Source organism: Hippocampus bargibanti, linkage group LG11, assembly GCF_051943395.1.
Source record: "Hippocampus bargibanti isolate YZ-2025 linkage group LG11, ASM5194339v1, whole genome shotgun sequence".
In the NCBI taxonomy this organism is placed as follows: domain Eukaryota; kingdom Metazoa; phylum Chordata; class Actinopteri; order Syngnathiformes; family Syngnathidae; genus Hippocampus; species Hippocampus bargibanti.
In genome coordinates this window covers 753019-780548 of record NC_142744.1, presented here as the reverse complement: position 1 = coordinate 780548, position 27530 = coordinate 753019, and the positions used below count along the sequence as shown (strand labels likewise).

The following is a 27530-nucleotide window of genomic DNA, read 5'->3' as shown; positions in this document are numbered from 1 at the left end:
TTATTAAATATATTTCCAGGAAAAAAATTGGCATCGGGGTTGGGCGGGGGTTTTTTGGTTTGTTTTTTTTTTTCAGTGAAATGGAAGAATCAGCGACAACCCCCCAAATTTCAATTTGTTGTCCCCGATTGACGGCAGTTTGAGAACACCTTAAACAGTCCAAACGAGCACGAGGCGGAATCTGCGGCGGCAGTTGACCAATCATCCATGACGGACGGAGCACTTAGCAACATGTTATTTACATGCAATGCATCGCCCAGCAACAAAATAAGGACAGATAAAGACGGAAATTAGTCCATTTGGGCCAACAGTTGCTTTGTAAGAATAAGAAACAAAAATACAACAAAGGGGAGAAAAAGAGGGTTATTTTCCATCAAAAAGGGGGGGGGGGGGGGGGGAGGAAAAAAAACGCCTATGGCGCCACCTGTTGGGTCATTTTATTTGCATAAATCCGATATCGCCACATCTGTCAATATCTTTTTTTTTTTTTTTTGTGTGTGTTCTTCCAGTTTTGGTTTTTATGGATTAAAACTGGCCCCATTTTCTTTTGTACAAATTCACGCCACGTTAAAATCCCCCAAATATATATTGACGACTCAATTTAGCGTTGCCATGCAATTAATTCGGAAACGTGCAGAAAAATAACATTAAAAAAAAACAACATTTTAAAAAAGGGAAGATTTGTTTAGTCAGCAATAACGCTGTCACCCTGTCAACCAATAACAAATGAGCACAACTTGGATTTTTATTTTCTTCATTTTAGGTCGAAAGGACTGCTTGAAAGAAAAAATAATAATAATAATAATAATGATAATCATAATAATAAAGACTGAAAGGAAATAATTTAAAAAATAAAAATAGAAAATAAATTAGACTGAAAGAAAAAAATATGTAAAATATAATAATAATAATAATAAAGACTGAAAGAAAATGATATAAAAATAATAATAAAGACTGAAAGAAAAATATATACAATAATAAAATAATAATAGACTGAAAGAAAAAACATATATAACATAATAATAGAATAATAAAGATTGAAAGAAAAAAATATATAAAACAATAAAAAGAATTACAATAATTATATATTATCAATATGTGTTAGTTTTTTATTTTTATTTTAGATATTTTTTTCTTTCAGTCTTTTTTATTATAAGTTTTATTTTATTATTCTTATTTTTTTATTTCAGTCATTATTATTATTATTATTATTATTATTATTGTTGCCCACATATGTTGTCGTCTATTTTTAGTTGTTTTGATATTGGTGAAAGCAGCCTTTATATTATCTGCACTTAAACCCCAAAAAAGTGAAATGCTGCACATGCTTAAATAACATTCGGTGAGACCAATCAAATTGCCACTAAATAAAAAGTGAGTGTTAAATAATATAAAATGTTTGTTTGTTTTTTTAAGTTGACAAAACATCCGAGGACACAAAGGGAGGAAGTCAAAAAATACACACAGAAAACAAAAAGGTGTGTGTTGCAGACCTGGACTGGAAGGAAGAATGCGGGTGTGCGGGTGTGCGGGTGCGCCCGCTTTTCATCTCTTTCTGCGGCAAGTGCGCTTGTGGTCGGCGTGCCAGTGCTCCTGTTGACACTTGATGGAGCAGTACGACGTGTTCCAGCAGCAGTGGTACATGGCCTCCTCCTCGCAGTTGTAACACTACCGAAGCCGCCAGCGCCCCCCCCCCAAAAATAAAAAATATAAGAAATCATCAATCATCCGGAATTCAAGAGGAAAGAAGGAAGGGTGCGCCGGAGTGGGCGTGGACACGCTTACCCACTGCTTCTTCTTGGTCTGCGAGACGAGTTGCTTGTGCTGCGCCACCAGTTTTTTGACCTCGTCCAGCAGTTCCTCTTTGCACTTGTCCTTCACCTGCTTGCACTTGCGCTCCAAGTCGGCCTGAGCGCCGCCCAGCGCCTTGTTCACCGCCTCCTGCTTCTCCTCCTCCATTTCCACGCGGAGCTGAGGCACAAGGCCCGGCGGAAGATACACAAGTCAAGAGCCGTGCCGCAAAAGGCTAACGGTTAGCGAGGAGGCGGGTTAGCAAGGTGGCGAGTTTGGCAAGGTGGCGGGTTTAGCAAGCTAGCGAGTTTAGCAAGGCAGCGTGTTTATCAAGGCAGCGGGTTAGCAAGGCGCCGGTTAGCAAGGTGGCGAGTTTGGCAAGGCGGAAATTTAGCAGGGCCGCGATTTAGCAAGTCGGCAAGTTTAGCAAAGCGGCGGGTTAGCAAGGCGCCGGTTAGCAAGGTGGCGAGTTTGGCAAGGCAGAAATTTAGCAGGGCCGCGATTTAGCAAGTCGGCAAGTTTAGCAAAGCGGCGGGTTAGCCAGGCGGCAATTGAGCAAGGCAGCGGGTTTAGCAAGGCGGCGGGTAGCAAAGCGCTGGTTAGCAAGGCATTGATTAGCAAGGTGCCGGTTACAAGGTGGCACCTTAGAAAGGTGGCGGGATAGCAAGGCGGCGGTTAGCAAAGCGGCGGTTAGACGTCGGACCGACCTTCTCGAGAGCTTCGCGGACCAGTCGCTCAGACTCGCGCTTGTTGTCGGCCTTCATGCGCTCTTTGACGTCGTTGAAGACTTTGGTGTATTTTTCGTGGCACATGTTGTGGCAGTCGGCGGCGTCGGAGCTGGTCTGCGTGGCGCGGTGGAGGCAGCGCGGCAAACCTCCGCCGCCGCCGCCGGCCTTCTTGGTCTGCGTGGACACCGACTGCTTCTCGGGCGGCGGCGGCGCCAGCAGCACCGTGACCTCCTGGCTCGAGCTCACCGCCTCCATTTCGGGCTCGGGGTCCTGCCCGAGCAAAACAAATCGCTGGCTTCTATTCACATTGAAATTGCTGCCATTTGGGACTTTTATTATTAATTATTATTAATAAGTTCATGTCAATATGTACAGTATACATCTATCTATATATAGGGAGGCGCCGGTTAGCGAGGCCTAGATAGATTGCTAGCTAGCTACAAAGATAGCTAGATAGATTCAATCGCTAGCTAGCTAGCTAGCTTTTTTTACTAGCTTGCTGATATATAGATTGCGATCTAGCTAGCTAGGTAGATTCGCTAGTTAAATAGCTGGATAGATTCAATACGCCAGATAGCGAGACAGACAGACAGACAGACAGACAGACAGACAGACAGACAGCTGGTTTTGCGAGGATGAAAGATATCAAACCCTACGCTGGCTTCTTCTTTGGGCTCCACTTGTGGCGTCCGCCGACTCTTCTTGGCCTTGGGTTCTTGGCTCCCTTTCATCTGGAGAAAACAGGAAGCACACGGAAGCACACGGAAGCACCTTTCCAACCAGAAGCGCTCACGAAAATACCGATTTCCTGGTGGGCGACCACGGCACTCACCTGCCGGACTTGCTCGTTGCTAGTGGACGAGATGCCGGACTCGGCTTCTTCGCTCCTCTCCGTCCTCTTGGTGCCTTGGAGCCTTTCCAACATGTCCGCCACCTGCGCTTTTTCCGTCTTCGCCGTCCTCGCCGTCCGCTGGTTGCCGTCTTTCTGGGACTTTCTTGGGTTGGGACTTTGTTCCTCTTCTTCTTCTTCTTCTTCTTCTTCTTCTTCTCCTCCGCCGCCTTCCTCCAGTTTGGTTTTCCAGATTCGTCCCTCCTTGAGGAAGCGCTGGTAGACCTCCAGCTCGTCGCAGGCCTTCTTCCAACCGCCGCTACGCTTGACTTGAAGCTGCTGGACGCTCACTTTGATGTCCTGGATGTTTTCCGAGGGAATCCAGGCCCTGAGGACGGTACGTCGCTAGCTTAGCGAGGATCCCCCCCAAAAAAAACCTCTTTTGGACCAAAACACGTCTGTCTCACGGACCTTTGGTGCTGGTGTCCAAAGAAGCGTACGTCCACCTGGTTGTCTTCTCTCTGCAGGACTTTAGCCGGCCAGTAGCCAAAACCTTTCATCTTGGCCCAGACCAGGTCGTGACTCGGAGTCTGGACACCAAAAACGCATGCTCATCAGGACACGGGCTGTCAATCACGTTTGCGTATTTGTCTCACTGTCCTCCACAATACAATCATAATCATAAGCCATTGCATTTCTAAGCGCCTTTCAAGGTCACTTTACAGTCACATGATACGTTTTTCTGTGGGTGAGCAGCGGCAGCCACACGCGCCAGCGTTCACTCAACCCAGAATAACTCAAAAAGATCAAGTTAGCTAGCTAGCTAATAGATAACTATAATAGATAATAGACAGCCACCTAGGCAGCCAGAAACGGTGACCCGTTTTTTTTTCCGAGATGACGCTAGCTCAGAAAGCCAGCTAGCCAGCTAGCTTCCCGAATAAATTCCCGAATTTATTCAGGAATTGAATTTATGTTAGTGGTGGAGCGGCCTTCTCTGCTGGCCTAAAAATATCTGAATCACAGACTGATGTTTAACTCATTCGTTGCCATTCCCGAATTTATTCAGGAATTGAATTTATGCCAGTGGTGGAGCGTCGGGGCTTGCAAGGCCTTCTCTGCTGGCCTAACAATATCGGAATCACAGATTGATGTAAAGTCATTCGTTGCCATTCCCGAAAAGCATGACATGGAGCGCCATTCCCGAAATGTTTTCGTGTTTTGGTTTTTCTTGCGGGGGCTTTGCCGATCAAGCGCTGGTCAGACCTCTGGCCATCATTTGTGACCAGGGTCATAAACCGACCTGGACGCCTTCACAATCGGTTCTGCAGGCCCTCTCGCATCAAATAAGTGTTGCTTCAACCAATCCGATTTCCAATTGGCGAGACCAAGGCCTTCTCAAAGGCCCTTCTTATTTCCTGGCTAACGCTACGGACTTGTAGCGTTAGCCAGGACGGCAAACGGCTAACGCTAGTGGACTTGTCATCAATCACACCACACTTTTTATGAGTTGCAGTCACGGCTGTAGTCATGGTTGTAGAATCATCAAATAGTTCCGAAGGCTTGGATTGATTCAGACATAGCACTACTGAAGGCCTAGCTGTCAAATACACGGCTCACACAGTTTAATGTCGTCATTGTTAGCAAAATAATGAAAATAATAATCGACCAAAGAAGAGTCTGGAACTGGCAAAGCGGAGTGGCATCGTTTGGGTGAAACGTTGGCTTTCTCGCGGGTTTGCAACCACACTAAATACAAATTTCACGGCGTTTCCGACAGAATGGCTCAAACGTGGGTGAGCGGGCGGGTTGCTTTCTACTCACGCAGGGGTAACAGAACCAGTTGTTGGGGCGGGCGTTGGACAGGTAGAAACAGTGCTTGCACAGCAACAATTCGTTCAGCTGGAAAGAGAAAACCGTCAATCAAAAAATAATAATAATTTTAAAAAAAGGGGCGGGGCCTCGTGACAAGTTTGACGCGCACCTCGTGACAGGTGTCGCTAAAGAGCAGACGCGCCATCTCCGCTTGGTCGCTGTGAACTACAAACACAAATATTTGATCAGATCCTTTTTGTGTGTGCTCGCACCCGCATAAAAACAATGAAAAGATGCAAATGTTGAAGGAAGGGGTCTCCCACCTCCATACAAGATGGCCGTGTTGTGAACGATCAGCTGGGCGTCGGCTTTGAACTCCTCAAAGTTCTTGTACTTGCCCTCCGTCAGATTCTTTCATCACAAAAAAAAAATGTTAATTCCTAAGTTAGATGGGGATGGAGTTATGAGCTTGAAATGGGGGCAGATGTACAAAATACAATACATATTGATTGATATGGCGCTTTAACAACAGCTGAAGCTGAAATAAAGCGCTAAGATGGAAAAAATGGGAAATGCGGTGCGGTGTGTGTGTGTGTGTGTGTGTGTGTGTGTGTGTGTGTGTGTGTGTGTGTGTGTGTGTGTGTGTGTGTGTGTGTGTCACCTCTTGGATGTTGGAGACGTCGAGCGCGGTGTGGATGAGGCGTCTGTACATGGGATGCTTGGTGTCTTTGCCTTTCTTGTTCAGGTCCACCGCCTGCAGGAAGAGAATCCATTGGTGTCAAGGTCAAGCCACGATGAGAGAGAGAGAGAGAGAGAGAGAGAGAGAGAGAGAGAGAGAGAGAGAGAGAGAGAGAGAGAGAGAGAGAGAGAGAGAGAGAGGCGGCTGATCGCTGTCAAGGGCGAAATGAGATCGCCCGAGACGTCGTGCGCAAAGCGTTGCGGGTGTCCCTCACCCTCTCCTTCATGCGCTGGACGATGAAGCGCAGATATTTGCACATCTCCTGCTTGCTGAGGTTCTTCTTTTTACTCCCCTGCGGACGGCCAACCAAGCTTTGAGTATTTTTTTTCACCTTTTTTATTTTGGGGTGGGCGGCGTCAACGCGAGCAAGGAACGCACCCGGCAGAAGGCGCATTGCCAATGGGGTCCGGCGACGGCGGCGCCGGCGTCGCCGCGGGGGTGACGCCCCTCCTCCGACAGACACTTGAGGTGGAAGACGCGGAAGCAGTCGTCGCAGGGCAGCACGTCGCCCGGCAGGTGGCACTGGAAGCAGTACCAGTCGTGGCTCTCCGCCTCCCACTCCTGGGGGGGGCACGCCGCCGGACAGCGAGCACTTCCTGAGCCCGCCTCCTCCTCCTGGCCGACGCCCCCCAAAAAAACAACAACAAAAAAAAATAAAAAAAACACACTCATCAGGCAAAAAAAAACTTATCCTGTGACTTGAAAGGCGCTTACAAATGAAATGTATTATTATTATTATTATTATTATTATTATTATTATTATTATTATTATTATTATCTCTTTTTCTATTCAGCTACTCCCTTACATCAAAGGTGTTCAAGGGAAGGCTGGGGGGCCAAATGTGGCCCGCCACAGCTTTTTATTCGGCCCACCAAAGCAAATCAATCTCATGAAATTGCGTGCTCATCTATGGAGCTAGCAAGCGAGCGAGCTCGGTAGCAATCTGGCTAGATAGCAAGCGAGCTAGGTAGTGATCGAGCGAGCTAGCTATCTCTCTATTTACCTAGCCAGCTAATCCCTTAAATCACAGGTGTCCAAGGGCAGGCTGGGGGGCCAAATGTGGCCCGCCACAGCATTTTATTCGGCCCACCAATGCAAATCAACCTCATGAAATTCCATGCTCATCTATCGAGCTAGCAAGCGAGTGAGCTAGGTAGTGATCGAGCGAGCCAGGTAGCAATCAAGCTAGCTATCTCTCTTTCTATTGATCTAACTGGCTAATCGCTTACGTCGTTTTTGCTTATTGTTAGTCGCGATCGACAGAAAGAGATCGTAGGAAGTTGGCCGAATAAAGATGCAGTACGTACCTTGCTCCCCTCCGCTTGAGGCTCCTGCGAGAACAATGATTCAAAGAGAAAGTGGTTAAAATTGACGCCGTGACGTGACGGCGACCTGACATGACGCTCATACGTGTACACCAGGGCTGTTAAAAGTCTTTTTTTTGCCACAGGCCAGATAGTAGTTCCGGTTTCCTCTCTGAGACCGTTATGAATTTGGGGAAGCCATTACAATGTTCACATATTACATCTCAAGCGCACAAAAAAATAATGAATAACTAGTTTTCAAATTTTAAGTAAAGAATAATGACTGTTATTGTGGTTTACGTGCCATAATTTCCCATTTTGGTTGGGACTTTAGCTAGCATCGTGGAATTTTACAAGTTCAATTTGCTTTCATGGGCCGAATAAAATGAAGTGGACGGGCCAGATTTGGCCCTCGTGCCTGGATTTGGACACCTGTGATGTAAAGGATTAGCTTGTTAGCAGAATAGAAAGCGCTTATTATAGTAGTAGTAGTAGTAGTAGTAGTAGTAGTAGTAGTAGTAGTAGTAGTAGTAGTAGTATTAGTATTAGTATTAGTATTAGTATTATCTATTTGATATCTATCAGCTAAGTGGCCGGCTAGCGAGCTATCTGGCTGGCTATCTATTGGTTATCTAGCTAGTTGTCTAGCTGGCTATCTATTGGCTATCTATTAGCTAGCTTTCTATATATTTTTTTTTCTTCCGGGTTGAGTGAACGCTGGCTCGTGTGACTGCCGCTGCTCACCCACAGAAAAACTTCTCCTGTGACTGAAAAGTGACCTTGAGAGTTTTGAAAGGCGCTTAGAAATCAATTGTATTATTATTATTATTATTATTATTATTATTATAATATTGAATGTTGATGTCGGCCTAAAACTCAATATTCTGTGGGTGCTGCAATCGGAGTGAAAATGACAAAAACCCTGGCACTGGAATGGACCCGTTTTTTGCACATCATCTGGCAGTGAATGAGTTAATTTTTAGTTTAAAAAAAAGGTCAAGTTTTCAGACTTACCATCTCGTCTCCGGGCAACCAGTAGCCCTCCTGTTCGATACCCGCCTTGGAGCCTTTACAGCCCACCGTCAGCGTCTCCACCACCAGGCCGTCTTTCACCGCCAGGCTCAGCTGGCGGGCCGTCTCCTTCGGGTGCATGCCGAAAACCCGACTCAGGTACCTGGCGGGGGAGGACAAGATTACTCATGATGACGGGTTTTTTTGTATTGGATTGGATGTAACTTTATTCGTCTCGCAGTGGAGAAATGGACATTTCACAGCAGCAAAGTTATGAAAGAGAGAAAGGAAAGAAAGAAATAGAAGAAACATACAGGAGCTGCTGGAAAGGCAGCCACTCTTGCGGCGGCATCTTGGAGTAAAAAAAAAAAACTGAATAACAAATATAGTGATACCTCGACTTACGAACTTTTCGGTTTACGAACGTTACATTTATGGAAATTTTACCTTAGCGTACAAACTATTTTTCAGGATACAAACGGAGCTGCCACAATGAGTGATGTGTTGTTCGCGAACGAGCCCGTTCTCCTACCAAGAAAATGGCAGCCGACTTTTTTTCCTCTATTCCCCGCCCCCAGTCGTCGGTTAAAGCCACGTGATTGGTCAAAAACGCAGCAGTGAGGGGAGGTGGTTTAAACATTAAAGAGACAGGCAGACGACAGAGAGAGAGAGAAAATTGATCAAAAACAGTGAAATTTGGACTCGTTTCAACTTTGATAGTTCAAAAGCAGAGTGTAGACTGCAAGGTTAAAATATCCCATCAATCAGGCTCCACAAATAACCTGCACAAGCCATCTGTACACTTGACGCAAAAAGCTATCAACCCAGCTAAACAGAACACAATTGATGAGGAACAAGGTAAAATGATGGCAGAGAAAGCACCAACAAGGGATCATTCCTCAAGACGGTGAAAGAAGAAGGCTATGTTCCTCATCAAGTGTTTAATGCAGATGAAAATGGCCACTCCATTCCATCAAGCCATCAACGACCCTCACAAAGGTCAATAAAACCACTTTATTATACAGTACAGTTTATTTCTTTAATTACAATACCATAGCTCATTTATTATACATCAAATAAGGTATATTTTGTGTAGTTTTAAGGCTTAGAAAATTATGTTTTATGGGGACCTGGGAACGGATTATTCTCATTTTAATGGTTTCCTATGGGAAATTAATTTTTGGGATACACACTTTTCGCCTTACACACTCTGTCTGGGAACCAATTAAGTTCGTAAGCCAAGGTATCACTGTATTGCAGTCCAAATCTCAAAATCGGGCCGACGTTTGCCGCCTGCCAACAAACCAGCGCTGGCAACCGAGCCTGGCTCTTGTTGTCATGGCAACACCAAACAAGCGGCGCATTGCCATGGTTACCGGCGCAGCCACGGATGGATGATCGTGTGACGGAGCCGTCAACTCATTTTTTAGCGGTTTTATCGTCACACTTACTTGGAGATGCGATCCATGTTGGCGATTTGCTTCTGGTTGCGGATCACCTCGATGGCGGCCCAAATGTGCTGGACCGCCTTGGGGTCCGCCATCCTCTTTTTCTCCACGCGGGACATCACTTCCTTGTTCATCTCTAGCATCAATACAAGACAACAAAATAAAAATAACGGGCAGATTAGCACATGGCGTCAAAGTCAAGGCGCGGGGGCCAAATCTGGCCCGCTATTTCATTTTATTCGGTCCGCAACAGCAAATCAAACTGCCGTGCTCATCTATTAAACTAGCTAGCGAGCTCGCTAACTAGCTCTATTGCTAGCTAGTGAGTTCGCTAGCGATAGAGCTCGCTAGCGCTAGTGATAGAGCTTGCTAGCTATCTCTTTTCTATTCAGCGAGCTAGCTAATCCCTTACATCATGATGTCAAAGTCAAGGAAATTCCGTGCTCATCTATTGAGCTAGCTAGCGCACTAGCATTTAATCTCTTTAAACTAGCTAGCGAGCTAGCTCTCGTTCTATTCAGCTAGCTAGCTAATCCCGTACATCACAGGTGTCAGTCAAGTCCCGGGGCCCAAATCTGGCCCGTCATTTCATTTTATTCGTTCCACAAAAAGCAAATCAAATTTATGAAATTCTGTGATCATCTATTGAGCTAGCTAGCTCTCTTTTTATTCAGCTAACTGGCTAATCCCTTACATCACAGGTGTCAAAATCAAGTCCTGGGACCCAAATCTGGCCCGTCATCTATTGAGCTAGCTAGCAAGCTAGCATTTTAATCCTTTTAAAGCAATCGAGCTAGCGAGCTATCTCTCTTTCTATTCATCTAGCCATCTAATCCCTTACATCACAGGTGTCAAAGTGCTCATCTATTGAGCTCGCTAGCTAGCAAGCTCACTTTCTATACAAATAGCTAGCTAAACCCTTCCAATAGCACAATGAACTATCCACACTTTTGTGTGTGTATGTGTTTTTCCCTCCAAAATAAATTTTCTGGCCATTTTCTGACTAGTTAGATGACAATTTTAAATATATGTAACGCCAAGCAAGATACAAATGGAAACAATTGAATAAGAATTTTGATCATCTTGATTCTGTTACGCTTCGGTTTATCACATCTGCCAGAAGATTCCGGAACAAAAAATAATGTTTCAGAGTGTTTTCTTGAGTAAAAGCAGATGTTATCACAAATAGAATCGGACAGAGAATTCTGAGAATCGTCACTGCGAAAACATTAAAAGATTTGGACGCAGCTTTAATGTCACCAAACAATTCAGCAATTGTCAAAGTCAGTTGTTGATTCATTCGCTAATCAATTATTTCAGTGTAAATTCATTGATTCAGAAAGCCTCGGATTGCTATCATGGGAGCGAAAAAGACCCCACCATAGGCTAGTGTTAAGCCTAAAAAGACATTTTGGAAAATTACGGTTGAGATCCTCAAAAAACACCAGGAAAATGACATTCACGTGAGCAGAATTTTGTGATGAAAAGATTTGTTTGACAAAACTCTCGTCGGATCAATTCATCGGGAAAGTTGAACACACACACAAACTGCTACCGTCGAGAAATGGACGACGCGAAAGCGTGTCGCCTTGTGTCATGTCACCCAATGATGCTGACAGTCATCGAGCCACCAGTTGACATAATGACATGACATAATACACGAACGGTGATCAATAACAAGCCATTTTCGTCCACAAAATCAAATGCCGTGGCAAGGGAGGGCAGGCCACGACACTGCAACGCACGAGACTCAATGCGGCTAGCAGCTAGCTCGCTAGCTGGTTGACGTACAAAACACAATGCTACAAAAAAATGCCTTACGATTAATATAAAATGATGTAACCCCTTGACCCTCGTGTTAATTACGATCAACATGAGACTGAATGCTCACAAATGTGGGCGACAAGTTGGCTTGGTGCGCGATGCTAAAATGTTGTGTTATTGCTACGTCTGGCTAGCCAGCTTAAAAAGCCATTAAAAACCCTCCTGGTTTATTATGGCGTGTTTGGATTATTTTATTCGGAAAACGTCGACACTCTGTACCGCAAGACCAAACAGTCTTGCAATCGAGACAAGCAGACTCGGGTTTGTTTTGGTGTGACGGGGCGCCATGTTGATGGCACCACTGCGGAGTGAGCTCCATGTTAGCCGCCTTGCAAGCTCACTTCGCCCGGACAGCCACGCCAAGCCGCGGGCGCCACCGTCTGTATGTCTGTCATCGGAGACCGATGGTGGCAGCCACTCACCTTCGGGCGCGGCGTCGCCCGCGCAAAGGCGACGACGGGGATCCGCGCAGGGGGCTTTTTTTTTCCACACCCGCAGGGGACTCAGCGGAGCGGGCGAAGCGATTCGAAGCTGCGGGGCGGCGGTGCGCGTCCAGCGGCCACGACGGAGCAGCGCGCGGCTGGGAGGTAAACAGAGGAGAGGCGTCTGTCTGCAGACTTGGGCTAGGTAGAGCTATCCGAGTGTCGATAACGGCGATATCAAATGGGAATCAATTTTTGATCGATCGATACTAAAGACACCTTATCCATACGGTGATGTCGATTTCGCGTATACGTCATAAGGACGTTTCCATGAATGGATGAAAAACGCATTTATTCGCTGTCGCGGGAGGGTGAAGCAACCGGCGGCCATCTTACATTGCCACTCGCTAAACCTGGCACACACCACCAATGACCTGAACCGGAAACAAGTATTTTTGTTTTGTTTTCATCAACACGTAAATATCGTCACATTCTAACACGAAATCTGTCACTTTAAAACGTGAGATTTAGCCCAACTCTCGCCTCTTTCTCTTGTGTGGAAGCAACGTGATCGTTTGTTACTAAATTGTATATTTGTACTGTAAGTAATTGTAATTTATATAACAATAATACATAATAGTAACTGTAAATAATAACAATTGTACTGTAAATTGACAGGTTAGAGGTGTGTCCATGTCACTGAAAATCATGTTTCCCAGTGTCTTTGAATGCATCTGGAGCAGCTTTGGTTTCTACGGTAACGCCTGACAACGAAGAGAAAAGATGGTTCACAGTAAGTCTGTTTTTTTTCCTTGACAAAAGCCGACCAAAATCACGTCGTTGAACACAAACCGACAAAGTAAACGAGTCATCGAAAGTAAAACTCTACCGTTGACTAACTACACCCGATGGATCCAACAGACGCGCAAACGAAGTCGTTCAACCAATCGTTCGCTAATAGCGAATGAGCGGCTCACAAGCTAGGAAACAAACAAACAAACAAACAAACAAACAAACAAACAAACAAACAAACAAACAAACAAACGCATTATTAACAAGCTTGGGATGTATGTGAAAAAACTACAGCAAATGTTACTTTTCAACTATCCATTTTAAAGCATTTGTACTGCAACATAAAGAAAACAAAGAGTACAGTGATACCTCAGTTTACGAACTTTTTGCCTTACGAACATTAAATTCGCGAGAATATAATCTTGGCATACAAACTAGTTTTCGACACACGAACCAAACCACACGGAGCGCCACGGTGGCTGGCGGACTAGTTTTCGTCACCGTCTTTCTTTGAGTGCAGATGTGGTTTGCTATCGAGTGGAGTACTTTTGCTATTATGGGACCGAAAAAGACCCCACCACAGGCTAGTGTTACGCCTAAAAAGACTAAAGAAAATGACGGTCGAGCAGAAGAATGAGATCATTGAGAAACATGAACGAGATGTGCGTTTGTGTGACTTAGCGTCGTGTGCTACGTGTGGCTAAGGGTGTTTCTGTGTTGTCTAAGCAACGGTCTCAGGCAATAGAAGAGGTTGAAAAACTTCTGTTGATTTGGATGAACAAAAAGCAGCTAGCAGGGGACAGTGTGAGTGAGGGTATTATCGCCGAGAAAGACCGGGAACTTCACTCGGATATAATCAAGAGGCAACTACAGCGACAACCATCACAAAGGTCAACAAACCGACTTGATTATGCAGTACAGTTTATTTCTTCAACTATAATACAATGACACATTTATTATACGTAAAATGAGGTATATTTTATGTAGTTTTCAAACGTATTTAGTATAAAATTATGTTTTATGGGGAGCTGGGAACAGATTATTCTCATTTTAATGGTTTCCCATGGGAAATTAACGCTTGGAAGACACACTTTTCACCTTATACACACTTTCTGGGAACCAATTAAGTTCGTAAGCTGAGGTACTGTACTTGAATATTTGACAAACGCATCAGTATGTACGCAAAAAAAATCTAACGTTGACTCAACGTGAAAACCAAGAAATCTCTGGTTGAACGAATGAAGCCACTATAATGATGAACTCCTAGTCACCGAAGATCTCATCCGGCGTCGCGCTGAGCACAACGAATGTGAGATCTTCTCCCTGGAGGAGGTCTCCTTGCATCAGCAGGATATCGAGAGGATCGAGCATATCGAGCGCTGGTGCAGGGATCTGAAGATCCTTTACCTGCAAAATAACCTCATCCCAAGAATCGGTGAGAAGGATGCGTGTCAACGTGTGGTAGAACCCCCCGACAAGTGCTGGTCTTGTATTCTTTCTTTGGCAGAGAACGTAGGACGCCTGAAGAAGCTGGAGTACTTGAACCTGGCCTTGAACAACATAGAAGTCATTGAAAACTTGCAAGGTGATTGAGAAGTTGACATGCTAACTAGCTGAGCAAACTCACATATTTTCACAGAGAGGATTACGTGGCTGTGGGGTGTCCTTGAAAGTTTTGAGGGGTGCTTATAAATGAAATGTATTATTATTATGACTGCAGCTATTAGCTGGCTAGCTTCCTCTCTATTTGAGTTACTTCTGGGTTGAGTGAACGTGTGACTGCCGCCACTCACCCACAGAAAAGCATATCCTGTGACTGTAAAGCGACCTTGAAAGTTTTGAAAGGTGCTTATAGATTAAATGTATTATTATTGTGACTGTATCTATTAGCTAGCTACCCAGCTCTCTATCTATTTGATTTACTTCCGGGTAGATCTCTGATAGATGGAAAGTTAGCTAGCTAGCTAATAGATGACTAAATGATAGCTGAATAACTCATATAGATAGAAAGTTAGCTAGGTAGCTAATAGATAACTAATAGATAGCTTGGTAGATAGCTGAATCACTCAGATAGATAGAAAGTTATCTAGCTAGCTAATAGATAACCAATAGATAGCTAGGTACTTAGCTGAATCACTCAGATATAGAAAGTTAGCTAGCTAGCTAATAGATAACTAATAGATAGCTAGCTAGATATCTGAATAACTCAAATAGATAGAAAGTTAGCGAGGTAGCTAATAGATAACTAATAGATAGCTGGGCAGATAGCTGAATAACTCAAATCGATAGAAAGTTAGCGAGTTAGCTAATAGATAACTAATAGATATCTAGGTCGATAGCTGAATAAATCAAATAGATACACAGTTAGCTATCTAATAGATAACTAATAGCTAGCTATAATGCTAGCAAGCCAGATAGCTACTAGATAGCAAATCGCTGATAAATGAAATGTATTATTAAAAGCTAAACATTAAATTCCCAAACAGGCTTGTCATTTGTGATTATTAATAATAATCCCTTTTATTTTAAGCGCTAATTAATGAACGCGTGTGCGCGCAGGCTGCGAGAATCTTCAAAAATTGGACCTGACGGTCAACTTTGTGGGTCGTCTGAGCAGCGTCGAGAGCCTGAAAGAAAACATCCACCTGCGTCAACTCTTCCTGGTGGGAAATCCCTGCACGCTCTTCGAGGGCTACCGCAACTACGTCGTGGCTACCTTACCTCAGCTCCAGGTAAGAAACCACCGCCACCGCTCTGTGGGCCGCACAGAAAAATTAAAGACTTAGATCACTTCTGTTTTATGTCCAGGTAACATCCGAGTTACGACCGGCGCGAGTTATAACCACCCGTAGTTACGACCACGACCGCCAGACCCTTTTTTTTTTTTAAATTCTACGCCTGGCAAGCAGCCGGCAACGCGTACTATAATTTTGGCCAGCCAGCATGTCACACACTCGCACAGCAATCGACTGAGTGACTACACTCAATACAGTAGTTAATAGTGCAGATATAGTCTCGGCAACATCTCCTGTACGACTGTACGCTGCCTGAGTCCGAGCGTGTGTCAGGTGACCTCTTCTGGCCGTTAGCAGGGAGAGCAGGCGAAGTATAACATTTATAAATGAACTATACGGTAAACAGTTTTGTATACATTACAGGTACAGTTATACAGTAATAAAAATTGATAACATGAAATATAAAATGATAAAAACAACACTAAAAGCTAAGTATTACATTTATAAAAGGACTGTACAGTAAACAGTTTCGTATACATTACATGTACAATTATACAGTCATAAAAATCGACAATATGAAATATAAAATGATAAAAATGACACTAAAAGTGATCAAATTTATAAACTAACTAAACGGTTTGGTATGTAATAGTATTCAATAGAAAATGTTGCTTAAAAACAACAGATTGACATCGTATACCATCCTGTCGTGTAAACGTCACGTCGGCCATTTTGAATGGATTTCAACTTACGACCGTTTGACTTACCACCATTTTGTCAGAACGGAACCTGGTCGCAACTCGGATGTATTTGGGTCGTTTTATTTTGAAAAATGGATCCTCTGTTACATCTGTCTATCATATGTTGCTTGCGTTCAGTGTCTGGACGGCACCGAAGTCACGCGGTCCGAGCGCATCGCGGCCAATCAGGGCTTGGACGAGTTGAGGATACGCGTCCTGGATGAGGAGGACCATTACTTGATGAAGACGGCGCACGAGAAGCAAGAGGAGGAGGCTAAGAAGAAGCAGACCGAGGAATCGGGAATGAGGTATTTTCTTTCCAAAATCCTTGAAAAAATGGTTTCCTCCCAGCTACACTCTCGAACGATCTCGAAGAACCATTCCAATCTGGTTTCCGCCCCCACTACAGTCTTATCTCTTGTCAATTTCACACCGTCACTTTGTTTTCGCTTTTGCAGTCCTGGTGACTCGGAGGAGAAACAGGAGCAGGACACCGACCTGGATGAAGAGAAACGGGAGAAGGAATTCTGGCATACACCTTGTCCCTTCACTCCGGAATCCCGCCTGGAAACTCATCGCCACCTGGAGGCCAAGCGGAAGGCCAAGGAGAAGTGAGTCATGGCTTCCAACTCGGCGCTTCCTGGCTTGTCATGCGGTCGCCTTACCCTTCTGTGATTGGGTGCTTTCAATCCCGTGTGGAGTTAGCATGTTAGCTTCTTTGAAGATGCTAACACAGATTCGAATCCATCCATTGTCCAGACCGCTTTATACAATACAATACATATTGACTTAAATCCTCATTAGGGTTGCAGAGTCTATCCCAGGTGTCCTCGGGCACTAGGCAGGGGACACCCTGAACCGTTCGCCAGCCAATCACAGGACAAACAGAGAGAACCATCTGCACTCACAGTCACCCCTAGGGACAATTTAGAGTGTTCAATCAGCCTGCCATGCATGTTTTTTGGAATGTGGGAGGAAACCGGAGCCCCCAGAGAAAACCCACGCGGACATGGGGAAGAACGTTCAAAGTACACACAGGGAGGCTGGGACCGGGTTTTGAACCTACGACCTCTGCACTTTGAAGTGGACGGGCTAGCCACTCATGTAGAATTTTTGGGTGCAAATAATAAATAATAATAATAATAATAATAATGAAGTTACCACCCGCATACTCACATATTTTTAAAAAAGTAATATAAGGTATAAGATGCACCTTCGTATAAGGCGCATCCCCAATGAATGGCGTAATTTCTAACCTTTTCCATATATAACACGCACTGAACTATAAGGCGCACCTTCATTGAATTAAAATATATTTTCCAAATATAATTAGAAAGATATGAAAGTTTTCCAAATATAAGGCGCACCTTCATATAAGGCGCAGGGTCATCTTTTCAAGAAAATTAGGGGTTTTGGGTGCGCTTTGTATACCGGAAAGTACAGTATTTTTGCCCTTTCTTTCTTTCTTTCTTTATTTTCAATGGTGAGATGCACCTTTCATTTCTGACCACTGGGTGTCGCCACAGCACTACCCAATCAACTTCTTCCCTACTCGGGGTGGCCTGTGCACAACCTGCCGTCTTGGCGATTGCAGCCTCAACAACTTGGACATGTCAAGTTAGTCTAAAACGGGATCTCGTGTGCCGTTTTTGGACTTCTTTGGATTCTTTTTTTGCTATTTAATGGGTCCAGTCTGGGTTTTTTTGATTGTGATTGAGAGTGCTCGCTGATGGTACATGACTATTTGGATGTAAGGGATTAGCCAGCTAGCTGAATAGAAAGAGTTCGCTAGCTAGCTAGCTCGATAGATATGCATGGAATTTCACAAGTTTGATTTGCTTTCATGGGCCGAATAAAGAGATTTCCTATCTAGCTAGCTAGCGGAATAGAAAGAGAGCCTAATTGCTAGCTAACTCGATCACTAGCTAGCTAGCTCGATAGGTATGCATAGAATTTCACAAGTTCGATTTGCTTTCACGGGCCGAATAAAGAGATTAGCTAGCTAGCTGAATAGAAAGAAAGCTCGCTGGCCAGCTTCCTCGATCGCTAGCTAGCTATCTTGAGAGATATGATGAATGGAATTTCACAAGTTTGATTTGCTTTCACGGGCCGAATAAAATGATAGGGCGGGCCAGATTTGGCCCCCGAGCCTTGACTTGGACACCTGTGATCATATGAAGTCCAGTATGATCAAGCGTGGTTCCAATTTGATCCCCAATTTTGATCCAATTGTCAAGTCTGATCCAGTTTAGCTCGCGATGATCCGCTTGGAGGTTTGATTCCCTGTTAAATAAATTGCAGTCCATTTATACGGAACGTCGTGTAGTTTGTCGAGTAATTGTCTAAGGAAGTACCTCAATTCAGCACCACTTTAGCTCCCTCGACAGCGACGTGTCGCCGTGACCGGTCACGGCGACGAGTGCCGCTGATGAGGTGCTCGCCTCGACCACTGGAAGAGCCTTCACCTGCCACTCAGGGTTCAGTCCACGGACGCTTACTTCATCTCGCCTACAACGTGCAAGCTCAACGGGGATCAAACATCAGCTGCAGACTTGTTATTTTCATGGTTACCATTTTTGTGTGTGTATGTGTGTCACACACACTCACTCGCTTGTATGTCTTGTGAGGACCACTCACATTTTATACCATACATATTCAGGTGAGGACATTTTGGCCAGTCCTCACAAGTTTTTCATTCTAAAGGCCTCTACAGGGTCTCTATATGCATCTGTTAAAGTTTCACAGAGGTCCTCACAAATTCACCAAAAATGATTTTTTTGCTGTGTATTTTCATTTGACTTGGATACACACACTTTTTACTCACTGTGTGTGTTTATGTGTGTGTGTGTGTTTAATGAGAGGAAAAATTCATACCACAAAAAGTAAAACGATATTTTAACCACATTCACTTCAGCGGTGAGGACTTTGAATGTATCCATTGAGAAACCTTACTCCTGCCGTTATTTCAGTTTCAAGTCCACTTTTTATTGCTTTGTTTTTAAAGAAGTTGAAGTGGGTCTTCAAATGGAAGACGAGTTCTTCTCTCAACTTATCAGCAACGGTGGTCCTCACTCCTCATCTGGAGTTGTCCGGACCTCACAAAACCTTTGAAACAGGAATGTGTGTGTGTGTATGATTGACAGATGATGGTACAATACTAATTGCATGCAGAGTGAGGGGTGAAGGACCATCCTCTGCTCCAGACAGGAGCTTCATAAGAATATATCACAGATGATGCCATTGCAGGACACAAACACACACACACACACACACACACACACACACACACACACACACACACACACACACACACATCACACACACACACACCTGACGGTTTGATGGTGTGTCCCTGCAGAGGCAACGAGAAGAAAGTGAAGCCCCCGAGGACTCTGATAACTGCTGATGGACGAGTCCTGAATGTCAATGAGCCTAAGTATGTATAGACACGCGCACGCACGCACACACACACACACACACACGTTATCAATTATCTCCAATGTTGAACGAGGAACTCCTTTGACTTTCCAGACTGGACTTTTCTCTGATGGAAGACGACGACAATGACAGGATTGTTTTAGACCTGGCTGTGTACAGGTACATGCTAGCTGAATAGAAAGAGAGCTTGCTTGCTCGCTAGCTTGAGTGCTAGCTTGCTCGATAGATAAGCATAGATGTATGTTAGATATTCAGCTCGGTTAATAGAGAGCTAGCTGGATAGCTCGATCGCCAGCTATCTAAGCTAGCTCGATCGCCAGCCATCCAAGCTAGATCAATCGCCGGCTAGTTAGCTCGATCGCCGGCTAGCTAGCTCGATCGCCGGCTATCTAAGCTAGCTCAATCGCCGGCTATCCAAGCTAGCTCGATCGCCGACTATCTAAGCTAGCTCAATCGCCCGCTATCCAAGCTAGCTCGATCGCCGGCTATCCAAGCTAGCTCGATCGCCGCTATCTAAGCTAGCTGACAATGTTTGATTTCAAACTTTCTAAAACGTGAAAAATGTCTTCTCCGTGATGCCCGATGCCCCTCCCCCCCAATCGTAGGCACATGGACACATCACTGATGGATGTGGACGTCCAACCGACGTATGTCAAAGTTAGCGTCAAAGGAAAAGTAAGTGTTGACCGCATGACCAGCATCTACATAACGTAAAAAAAAAAATCAACGCAGATCGTAACCTCGATTGCATCATCATCGTTGCCGTGGCAATAATAACCACAGGAGCAATTAGCATCACCGTTGTCACGGTGACAGTTACCACACTAGCATCCCCGTCGTCATGGTGATGAAGTTCCTGTTGTTGCGCACACGTGAGACTGCAGATTACGATCTGGCGCGCTAAACGCTAAGTCAGCTGCGGAGTTTATTTTTTGCACAGCTAGCAGACCGGACCACATTGACCCTGGGGGTAACGGAGGAGGTCAACCGAACCTTTATTTATGTATTTATTTATTTATTGAGAGTATATGCAAATTTAAGTGATACATGAGTAAAACATAGTTTTCTTGATTAGAATACCACACCCCTGGGCGTTCCAAGCGCGAACACCTGTAAGCAATGAAACATCTCTTCCATGATCTTATAAATGTGTAAACTGGCTAATGAGCTCTTCCTGTCAAGGAGTTTCAAGTCGTAAATTGCTTCGGTGATAAAGGAGTTTCCCAAGTCCTAAATTCTGTCCAAGACCAGATCTCCTAGATGAAGATGACAGTTTAACTTGCCGTGTCTGTTGACCTCAGATTGACCCCAGGTTGTCTGTGCTTCAATTGTATATTGGAGTCACAAATGTTGACTAAGCATATAACAGCATGAAACTTTGAAATATGATAACTTCTTATTCTGTCTAATCTTTTTAATGAAAATACAGTAGGACATTTATTATACATAAAATAAGTAGTGGTGTTGTTTTAAGGATTATTTTGTAAAAAAAAATCTGTTTTATGGACACCTGGGAACGGATTATTCTGATTTTAATGGTTTCTTATGGGAAATAAATGTTTGGCAGACTAACTTTTCACCTTACACACACTTTCTGGGAACCAATTAAATTCATAAGATGAAGTATCACTGCACTCGTAAATTATGCTAGCTTCACTCATGGCCGTCTTTTTATGTTGAGCGGGAAATTGAAATATGGTCTGCTCCATTAGAGAACTTGTATGTCATAAAAAAAATGTCCGGTCATGATGTAAGTGCTTGTTATTAACGCTGAAATAAAAACATGTGCAGATATTTCAGATGGTTCTGCCGGCTGAGGTCAAGCCCGACAGCTCGACAGCGCAGCGCTCGCAGACCACCGGACACTTGCTGCTCCACATGCCCAAGGTACGTTCAAGCTAGCTAATTTCAGGAACTCATTGCATTTGTTGGAATTCAAATGCCATTAATTGGCCGTCAGGAGGAAATGATTCCTCTGCAGTGACGTGCAGTGAATTTTATCGCTAGGCCTTCAGTAGGGCTATGTCTGAATCAATCCAGACTGAAAAATGTGTGGTGTGATTTACTACATGTCCACTAGACGGTGCTGTTGGCCAGGAAATAACTTAAGAAACTGTCATTAAACGGTTCGAATTGTTACTAGGAACGTGTGGATTCATGATAACCTCGTAAAAAATAGCGATATTATTTGCCATTTTTGCTAGCTTCGGAGCTGTCCGACCTTTCTTATTGTGGTCAATTTTTTTCTTGAAAAGTCCGTTTTGAAAATGGCTTGAACAGTATATTTCAAGGTCACTTTACAGTCACAGGATACGTTTTTTTCTGTGGGTGAGCAGTGGCAGCCACACGCGCCAGCGTTCACTCAACCCGGAATAACTTAAATAGAAAGCTAGCTAGCGAGCTAATAGCTGGTTAATAGATAGCCATATAGATAGCTAGCTAATAGATAGCTAGCTAGCTAACCAGCCAGTTAGTTAGATAGCTAATAGACAGCAAATGGATAGCTAACTAGTTATGTGCGAGGTGCGATGATGCCACCCCGCATCACAACGATAGTGTGCTAACTCTGTCCAGTATGCTATTATCACCTAGCGGCTAGTGATACGATGATTGACTGGTGACCAGCCAATCATAATTTGCGAAACTGACGTTTCCAGCGCCTTCCAGCAGGCCTTGGGTTGTCTTGAACTCTGATTGGATCGGCACATTTAATGCTGCAGGGCCTGCAGAACGGATTGTGAAGGCGTCCAGGTCAATTTCTGACCCGGGTCACAAGTCATTTCTAAAATTGATGACACATTGATTTTCTTTCGAACCAAATTAGGGTGATGTGACGTATGCTAGTTGCTATCAGTTATCTAGCTAGCTATCTATTAGCTATGACCTTGACAGTTTTGAAAGGCGCTAATAGTACAATGTATTAATAAATAATAATAATAATAATAGTCAGCTAGCTAGCTTTCTATCCGAGTTATTTCCGGGTTTGAGTGAACGCTAGCGCGTGTGGCTGCCGCTGCTCACCCACAGAAAAACTTATCCTGTGACTGTAAAGTGACCTTGAGAGATTTGAAAGGCGCTTAGAAATGAAATGTCTTATTATTTTAAAGGCTGAAGGTGAAATCAAGGTGACAAAAGTCAAAGCACCTCCACCCAAAGAAGATGGCCGCCGCCGCCGCCCCCCCGGCCGCTGCAGCTCGTCTGATAGCAAGACAAGGTAGTCAGTCATACACGCCAAAAGTTATTACAAATCATTGAAAATGATTTGGAGGCCGGTGACCCCCCCGCTAGTGACCAACGTCTTTTATGAAACGTCTGATCAAAAAAAAGCTGACAGTTGATTTATTCTTCCACGGACGCCATTAAGGCGACCTCCGCCACGTTATTGGTTTTTGATGACATCATGATTGCATCACCACATGGCCGGCAGCCATTGGGAGGGCAAAGTTCAAAGTTCAGGTGGACGTGAGAACTTTTTTGACCTTGACTTTCTGGTAGCGTCAAGAGGCTCTATTTGTCAGACAGATTGAGATGCTTTGCTAGTTTGGTGAGTGACAGTGACGATTAACTATCATATATAAAACCATAAATAATGATACATTTGACTCATAAGCGCCTTTTAAAACTCACAATGACACTTTCCGGTTTACAAAGACAAGAACAATAAAACTACAGATACATTTATAAATAATAAAAGGAGAAATTAATCTACATGGAGAATGCGATTTTAATTAGGTGAGGTTTTTCATTTATTCTTATCGTGCACAAGCACTGTAAATATGAATACAATATTTTCCATATACATACACACACACACATATGTATATATACATATATATACATATACATATGTATATATACATATACACACACATATATATACACACACACACACACACACACACACATTATATATATATATATATATATATATATATATATATATATATATATATATATATATATATATATACATATACACACACACACACACGTATATATACATATATATATGTATATATACATATACACACACACACACACATATATATACATATACACACACACACATATACATATACTTATATACACACACACATACACATATATATATATATACACACATATATATATATATATATATATATATATAGATCCATTTCCATTAAATCTGACTTTTTAATAACAACGTGAAATGAATCCCCCATCAAAACAGGAGTGATTCAGATGCACAAGCTTGTAATAAATGAATGACGCTTTCATTGAAATGCTACGCCACTGCATTAAGGCTCAGATCAGGTCATCGGTGTGAGAAGTCAACGTTGACCCAAGCGTATTTATTTCACCGATGCAGCATCGCACGGTTTCGCCGCAGCGGCCAGTTACTGATGACGTGCTGTTTTTGTTTCCGCCTCCGATGCAAACCTTGACCCCAAGAATCCTTGCAACAAACGACCCGCGCAAATTGTTGCAACATTCTGCTCACCTGCGCGCTAACGCGCTACGTGGCTCAGCCGTCAACGGACCTTTTTACATTTGACGCTACGCGCCAGGGGTCGGGGGTCGTGTAGGTGAATCCATTTGTAATTTATATCGTTTCACAAATTGCTTCTTATCTCATGTCCAAGGGCGGCCATTATTCTCCGGACAGGTGGCAGTCACCCTTGAATCAAAGATTTTTGTAGCAGCTAGCTAGCTAGCAAGCGACTTAGCTTGAGAAAGAGGGCAGCGGTAGAAGGAAACAATTTCAAAAGAAACTTTATTTTTGGTCAAAATAATCATCGTAAGCGCCTTTCAAAACTCTCAAGGTCACTTTACAGCCACAGGATCAGTTTTTCTGCAGGTGAACAGCGGCAGCCATACGCGCCAGACTTCACTCAACCCGGAAGTAACTCAAATAGATAGAAAACTAGCTAATAGATAGCTAACAGATAGCTAGCTAGGCCTTCACGCAACCCGGAAGTAACTCAGATGGAAAGCTAGCTATCTAATAGACAGCTAATAGATAGCTAAGTAACTCGGATAGAAAGCTAGCTAGCTAATATATAGCTAACAGATAGCTAAGTAACTGTGATAGAAAGCTAGCTAGCTCATAGATAGCTAACTGATAGCTACCGAGGCCTTCACTCAATCCGGAAGTAACTCAGATAGAAAGCTAGCGAGCTAATTAATTAAGACTGAATGACTGTCTTTGGCTTTTGTGTTGTGTCACATTGTTGAGTTTTTTTGTTGTTGTTTTGACTTCAAGATGGCGCCGCGAGAGTGGCTGCCTTTACAGAAGCTCTTGCATTTGGTTTTTCGGCTTCTTCTTTTCCTTTCCCTTTCATTTCATCACTTTTCTGCTGTGAAATGTCAATTTCTCCATTGCGAGACTAATAAATGCTAATCTAAGCCAATGAGCAATCAGCGTGTGCATTTGTGCGATCTGGATCCATTTGGCCACTTGCTTTGTATGTTTTCGCGTCATGTGACCTTAAAAAAAGTTTCCCGCCGCCTTCGCCGGAAACCGCCCCCCCCCTCACTGATGGCTCTCTTAATTGAGTTTGACACAGGCAGCCTAAGATGGGTTGTGGGGGGGGGGGGGGGGTGACGACTTCTGCTTTGCGTCAGGAGAGCGTGTCCGTGTCACGGGTCTCATCTTAAGCTCATCTGCCAGCGTGCAGATAAGAGGCAGACTCGAGCAATCGCTGCTGGATGGAGAATCAAAGAGCCGCCGGCGCTACGCGGCTAAATCGCTTCGAGTCGCGAAAGAAGCAAAGTCGGAAATCGTGGACTGACTTTACCACTGACCGATCATGATTTCACCACGGTTGGCACCATGTTGCTCATTTGAGCTAGCTAGCTAGCTAGCCATCTAGCTGGCTACCTCGCTATCTATCTATTTGCTCTGTATTGGCTATCGAACCAACTAGCATATTTCATCATGGGTGGCACCATGTTGCTCATTTGAGCTAGCTGGCTATCTAGATGACGACCTACCTAGCTAGCTAGCTATTTGATCTCTATTGGCTATCGAACTACGTAGCATATTTCATAATGAATGGCACCATGTTGCTCATTTGAGCTAGCTGGACACGTCAACCAATTTACTGACTGAATATCTTCAACAAATCTATCTTTGACTACACTTTAGAGAGCGCACCGTTCCAGAGAGGTTGGAAGTGGACCCCAGCGGAACCGTGGACATCGCCAATATCGTGGCGCGACCCCCCCGCGCCGTCGAAGGGCCACTGGAAGGTTCTAGCTGGAATCCAACCGCTAACGCTGCTAACGCCGCCGCATCCCGTGATGACGAACCCTCTGAAGGATTTTTAGATGACCCCGACGTACCGCCGCTCATTTAAACCACAATGTTGACAAGGTTAGACTCATAAAAAGAATAATATGTCAAAAATTTGGACTAGCCAATCGGAGCCAGCGGGCTATCGATCACCCAATCAGGAAGAGGAGCCGAGATGTTTGTGCCCCAGCCGCTTCGTCGCGGAGGTCAATCTTCTTTTAACGGGATGGTCGTAGCGTTTACATTTTTCTTCTCGGACATTTTTATGAACTAAGTGAGTTACTTCATCGGATTTGTTCGCAGGAGAAGGATTGTGGCGGACTCTTGTTCCGTCGGATGTGTGAGGGACTGCTTGAAAATCATCCGTTGAGGGTTTGCGCGTTCTTAAAAAGCGGCTGACAAATCCCAGCCTGCGTTTTCAAGCTAAATGTATTTTTTTTTTCCTTTCATTTCATAACACTGGTGTCAAAGTCTAGGCCCGGGGGCCAAATCTGGCCCACCACATCATTTTATTCGGTCTACAAAAGCAAATCAAACTTGTGAAATTCTGTGTTCATCTAGCGAGCTAGCTAGCTAGCTTTCTTGATCGCTAGCTAGCAAGCTTGATTGCTAGCTAGCTCAATCACTAGTTAGCTAGCTATCTAGATCACTAGCTAGCTCTCTTTCTATTCACCAAGCTGAATATCTGTCTAATATATATCTATGCTTATCTATGGAGCTAGCTAGCCATCGAGCGATCCAGCTAGCGATTGAGCTATCCAGCTAGCTATCTCTCTTTCTATTCACCTAGTTAAATAGAGAGCTAGCTAGCTCAATCGCTCGCCAGCTTGATCACTAGCTAGCTCTCTTTCTATTCACCTAGCTGAATTTATATCCAGTATATATCAATGCTTATCTATAAAGCTAGCAATCGAGCTATCCAGATAGCGATCTCAATGCACCCCCCCCCCATAATCCCCCACATATGAAAAACCATTTTTGTTAGTCTGCAATGATTCCACCGTTTCCTGCGGACGCGCCTTCACTCCCATCGAACCTGCCTCTTGTTTTTAGATGAATAATTTAAGGAATGAGAGTATCACCCAGCATCCCCCCTCCTTCCCCCGACATCCCCAACCCAGCCCCATTGCCTACCTTCACTGCTAAACTGCAGCCAAAGAAGCTTGTATTGTAGCGCTCGAGCTAGCTACCTGTATTGTATTGTACTCTTCATGCTACTTCTGGACACAGAGTTTCGCCTTGTTTCAATATTCAGGTCACAGAAAGTTCCAGAAGAAGCCAAACACAGTTAGCTGCTAAGCTACGCTATCAAAAAAAGGGCTAAAAATGTCACGTTTTGGTTAGCGACCAACGGGTGGCGCTGTCGGGCCCTGCCCGCATCTGCACAGGGGTTGGTTAGTTTTAATCAGTGGCAGTTATAATCACATGACCATTCGGTGTTTGTTTCACTTTGTCAGGTTTGTTTAATCTTGTCATGGTTTTGTTTACTACTTTTGACCTTTTTTGTTCTGTTTGAGATTTTGTTCGTGCGGACTCGATTTTATACAATTTGTCACATACACCCTGGTCTTCCATCCTGCCTGCATTTTGTGGTCCACCAGCACCACCTGGCAAATTGCGGGCCGAATAAAATGAT

The 27530-nt window shown here is 44.1% G+C and overlaps 2 protein-coding genes across 5 annotated transcripts; one reads left to right on the top strand and one right to left on the bottom strand.

Moving 5' to 3' along the window:
* On the bottom strand, nt 1-12327 carry zmynd11 (zinc finger, MYND-type containing 11). 2 transcript variants are annotated; one of them, XM_089008444.1, is made up of 16 exons: nt 11913-12327; nt 9670-9802; nt 8222-8381; nt 7211-7234; nt 6281-6517; nt 6117-6194; nt 5825-5917; nt 5487-5574; nt 5333-5388; nt 5173-5250; nt 3820-3938; nt 3352-3736; nt 3176-3250; nt 2499-2789; nt 1786-1971; nt 1-1668 (listed from the first exon to the last, which is right to left on the bottom strand). In XM_089008444.1, the coding sequence occupies exons 2-16, from the start codon at nt 9798-9800 to the stop codon at nt 1546-1548; spliced, it is 2124 nt and encodes a 707-aa protein (XP_088864570.1). In that variant the 5' UTR covers nt 9801-9802; nt 11913-12327; the 3' UTR covers nt 1-1545. The 2 variants fall into 2 exon arrangements, with proteins under 2 accessions (XP_088864570.1, XP_088864571.1); XM_089008445.1 differs by lacking the exon at nt 7211-7234.
* dnaaf11 (dynein axonemal assembly factor 11) lies at nt 11940-26556 on the top strand. Of its 3 annotated transcripts, XM_089008448.1 has the most exons (13): nt 11949-12077; nt 12632-12705; nt 13972-14139; nt 14212-14289; nt 15264-15436; nt 16318-16487; nt 16638-16790; nt 19538-19615; nt 19711-19776; nt 20223-20292; nt 21409-21504; nt 22725-22831; nt 25748-26556. In XM_089008448.1, the coding sequence occupies exons 2-13, from the start codon at nt 12696-12698 to the stop codon at nt 25956-25958; spliced, it is 1380 nt and encodes a 459-aa protein (XP_088864574.1). In that variant the 5' UTR covers nt 11949-12077; nt 12632-12695; the 3' UTR covers nt 25959-26556. The 3 variants fall into 3 exon arrangements, with proteins under 3 accessions (XP_088864573.1, XP_088864574.1, XP_088864572.1); XM_089008447.1 differs by having other exon boundaries at nt 11940-12077; nt 12591-12705; nt 13972-14289; XM_089008446.1 differs by having other exon boundaries at nt 13972-14289.
* The last annotated feature ends 974 nt before the right edge of the window (nt 26557-27530 follow it).